Genomic DNA, 3,826 nt, shown 5'->3' on the forward strand with positions numbered 1-3,826 from the left:
AACTTATTTGGTTAACATAACAACATAGAAGGTAAAGCTGGATTACGTTCAAACTTTACACTGGATACGTTTCAATGTTAACTTACTAAATACCATGGGAGCGAAGAGAATCTAATATGTAACTCCGTTCATGGAAATCAAAAGAGCTTTCACTGATTGTATTTATGAAACGTGATTAGTTCACCTAGCCAACACGATCCGGTTGTTTGGGAATAATATCCCTATTTAAGGGATTGATATGTGCTACAATAACACAGTCGGTACGAAGTCGAAACAAGGTAGTTGATGGTGAACCAGTGGCTGAACAAACCTTTTTATTGATTATGCTGACTTTAGTCCCGAGAAACTACAGTTCTGCTTAAACTGAGGAGTCAAGTAGGTACAAACCGTACAAGGATTAATTATGTCCATCTGTGCATCTAAGTTGAGACTATCGGTTATATATTTTAGACGCTAACTTCCCGGCTAAACTTTGACTTATTAAACCAGCCTGGGATCATAAAAGTACTATGTATGGTAAGATTGAGCGTGGACTATCGAATGAAACAATGTGCTCCAACGCTAGTCTAAGTCTCTAACATACCTTTTACCTACAACTGTACGGAACGTAACAAACCTCCAGGCAAAGAACTTGGTATTCTGTTCTAATTCCCGTGGTAAACACAGTCAACGAATGGCGGAAGGAGCATTCATATGTTATGCAGTGTCTTAGGAGAGATACTCTAGATTTAGCATTCATCTACAGCTACGGTAACTGTTGTGTTTAAATAGCGGTTAACCTTTCCTTTTCCTTACGTACTCAGGGCATGCAATACCAATCAGATAACAACTGAAGCTAGACTCCATGTTACACTTACTAAAATGGGATTCCTAGGTTGATATAAACTACCTTTTTCTGGGGAGTATATACTACGAGTTGGACTACTGGTTTAGATCTTGAAGGTCTTTGTTTACCGGATCCAAGTTCTCTTGTGCTTTTCATGACCATCATGTTAAGTGCATTAAGTATAGTGGTATCCAGCGTATATTTGAAAAACCAACATTTGTATACAAGCTGTACGAATATCATGACATTCACTTTGGTAGTCGCCTTCTTAATGTTAGTCTGTACGGAATACACGGATCGGATTCTTGTTGGCCTGGCACCTGTTTAGTAACTGGATGAACGCTTTTTACGCCTGGTATGCATGGATAATACTCGACTCTTCTATAGTTTAACCGCTACTGCTGGGACTGTATTATGTACTTACGGTAGTACTATCAAGCCTCTTCTTCCAAATAGATTTCATGGAAAACCTAAAATTCGCATGTTTGATTGACATTTAGCCGCTAATATACAATCATCCAAGATATTTATCTATCGCAGGTTCGGTCTAATGTCCCGTTATACTATATAGATCACATGGCTTCTGGTACTTTGAGATCATGCTAACGGCGAGAAGGGAAGTGTGTTTCAAAGAAAAGGGATGTTTAGCCGGGAAGTTAGCGTCTAAAATATATAACCGATAGTCTCAACTTAGATGCACAGATGGACATAATTAATCCTTGTACGGTTTGTACCTACTTGACTCCTCAGTTTAAGCAGAACTGTAGTTTCTCGGGATAAAGTCAGCATAATCAATAAAAAGGTTTGTTCAGCCACTGGTTCACCATCAACTACCTTGTTTCGACTTCGTACCGACTGTGTTATTGTAGCACATATCAATCCCTTAAATAGGGATATTATTCCCAAACAACGGATCGTGTTGGCTAGGTGAACTAATCACGTTTCATAAATACAATCAGTGAAAGCTCTTTTGATTTCCATGAACGGAGTTACATATTAGATTCTCTTCGCTCCCATGGTATTTAGTAAGTTAACATTGAAACGTATCCAGTGTAAAGTTTGAACGTAATCCAGCTTTACCTTCTATTTGTTATGTTAACCAAATAAGTTTCATCGTTGTTGATATTTCATTGACATGTTGATAACATAAATACTAACAAACCACCGGTTTTGGATGGGATTACTTTTAACACCGCATAATATGCTAAAAAGTACCATTCAGGTACGATATGAAGCGGAGTTACAAACCGGTTCACTGGTATGGAGTTATCTGGGTGCGATAATTCAATCAAACCAAAAGCCGTTTGTAAGAAAATTAAACCAATTAGATAGGATAGACATTTAGCATCGGTCATTAACATATGAGGATAGAAGGCTACTTTAAGTGCGGAATCAATACCTGCAGGGTTACTAGAACCATTTAAATGTAAATAGAAGATGTGTAATCAATTAGAATGTATACCTCTGGATGTCCGAAGAACCAGAATAGATGTTGATAAGTACACTATCACCAGAATACATAGAATCATAAAATTCAGTGTTTACGTGTAGATCAAGAAGGATCATAACTAATCCACCAGTAAGAATAGGTAGAGTGAAGACTAACATAAGGGCAGTAAATATGATAGCCCATATATAGAATATAGTTCTTAGCACCAGCATTAGAACCCATGAAGACGCAAGTACCAAGGAAGTTAATAGAACTTAAAATACTACTAATTCCTAGTACTGCAAGACCTCCGATAATCCAATCAGTTGCCTCTGGATTTAACACCATCAAGCTAGTACTTAGTGGAGGATACATTGTCCAACCAAGACCACTACCAAACTCGGAACAAATACTTTGAGTTAACAACACAGAACCTAATGGTACTAGAAAATAGGAGATCGCGTTAGTTCTTGGGAAAACGACTTCCGAACCACCAATATATATTGGTACAAAGAAGTTACCATATCCTCCGTACAAAGCAGGCATTAAGAACATAAAGATCATAGCTAGGCCATGTATCGTTATTATCACATTATAAGTAGCTATCGTCTCTGTACAAATGATCCCGCGATCCAGAACTGTATAACTCAAATCGAATAAACAAAGACATTATAGTTCCTAGAATACTGAAGATGACTCCGGTTATGAGATACAGACAACCAAGTTCTTTATGATTGCAGTACACCACCACCCCACTGGACTGCTTAAGACAGCTAAAAAGTGTTGGATTTCAATATCACGGTAATCATGTTTGCTTGGAAGCTGTAGTCATTATAACTATTGATTTAGTATAAGCATAGAACCAATCCGGTAGTAAGATATACGATAGTAGCTAATCTACCATATAAGATATAAGTCGCTTGTGGAATAGCACTACCAATAATAATCAAGAAGATCATACTGTATACCCAAATAATTACCCATCCACTGACTACATTTCGAGTCATAAAATGTTGTCGTATCAACATTCGAGTATTCAAAGCTCGAATTTCAGATAAAGAGCTAAGTTAATGAGAGAGGACATAAATACTAACAAACCCGGTTTTGGATGGGATTACTTTTAACACCGCATAATATGCTAAAAAGTACCATTCAGGTACGATATGAAGCGGAGTTACAAACCGGTTCACTGGTATGGAGTTATCTGGGTGCGATAATTCAATCAAACCAAAAGCCGTTTGTAAGAAAATTAAACCAATTAGATAGGATAGACATTTAGCATCGGTCATTAACATATGAGGATAGAAGGCTACTTTAAGTGCGGAATCAATACCTGCAGGGTTACTAGACCATTTAAATGTAAATAGAAGATGTGTAATACAATTAGAATGCAACCTACAAAAGGTAATATAAAGTGCAATACAAAGAATCGTTTTAATGTTACATCAGATACATAGTATCCACCGAGTAACCAAGGTACTAAATATGGTATTGGAGAAAGGAGATTAGTAATGACTGTAGCACCCCAGAAACTCATCTGTCCCATGGTAGTACATAACCGAGGAAAGCAG

General features: G+C 37.3%; 1 protein-coding gene across 1 annotated transcript; it reads right to left on the reverse strand.

The window, feature by feature from the left end:
* Nucleotides 1-1,953: 1,953 nt before the first annotated feature.
* Nucleotides 1,954-2,810, reverse strand: BESB_033040 (cytochrome b6 subfamily protein; the record flags this gene model as incomplete). The annotated part of the gene is made up of 2 exons (XM_029361892.1): nt 1,954-2,225; nt 2,777-2,810. 2 exons carry the CDS (start codon nt 2,808-2,810, stop codon nt 1,954-1,956), a joined length of 306 nt encoding a protein of 101 aa, XP_029214663.1.
* Nucleotides 2,811-3,826: the final 1,016 nt, after the last annotated feature.

This window comes from Besnoitia besnoiti, assembly GCF_002563875.1.
Source record: "Besnoitia besnoiti strain Bb-Ger1 chromosome Unknown contig00186, whole genome shotgun sequence".
Classification (NCBI taxonomy): Eukaryota; Apicomplexa; class Conoidasida; order Eucoccidiorida; family Sarcocystidae; genus Besnoitia; species Besnoitia besnoiti.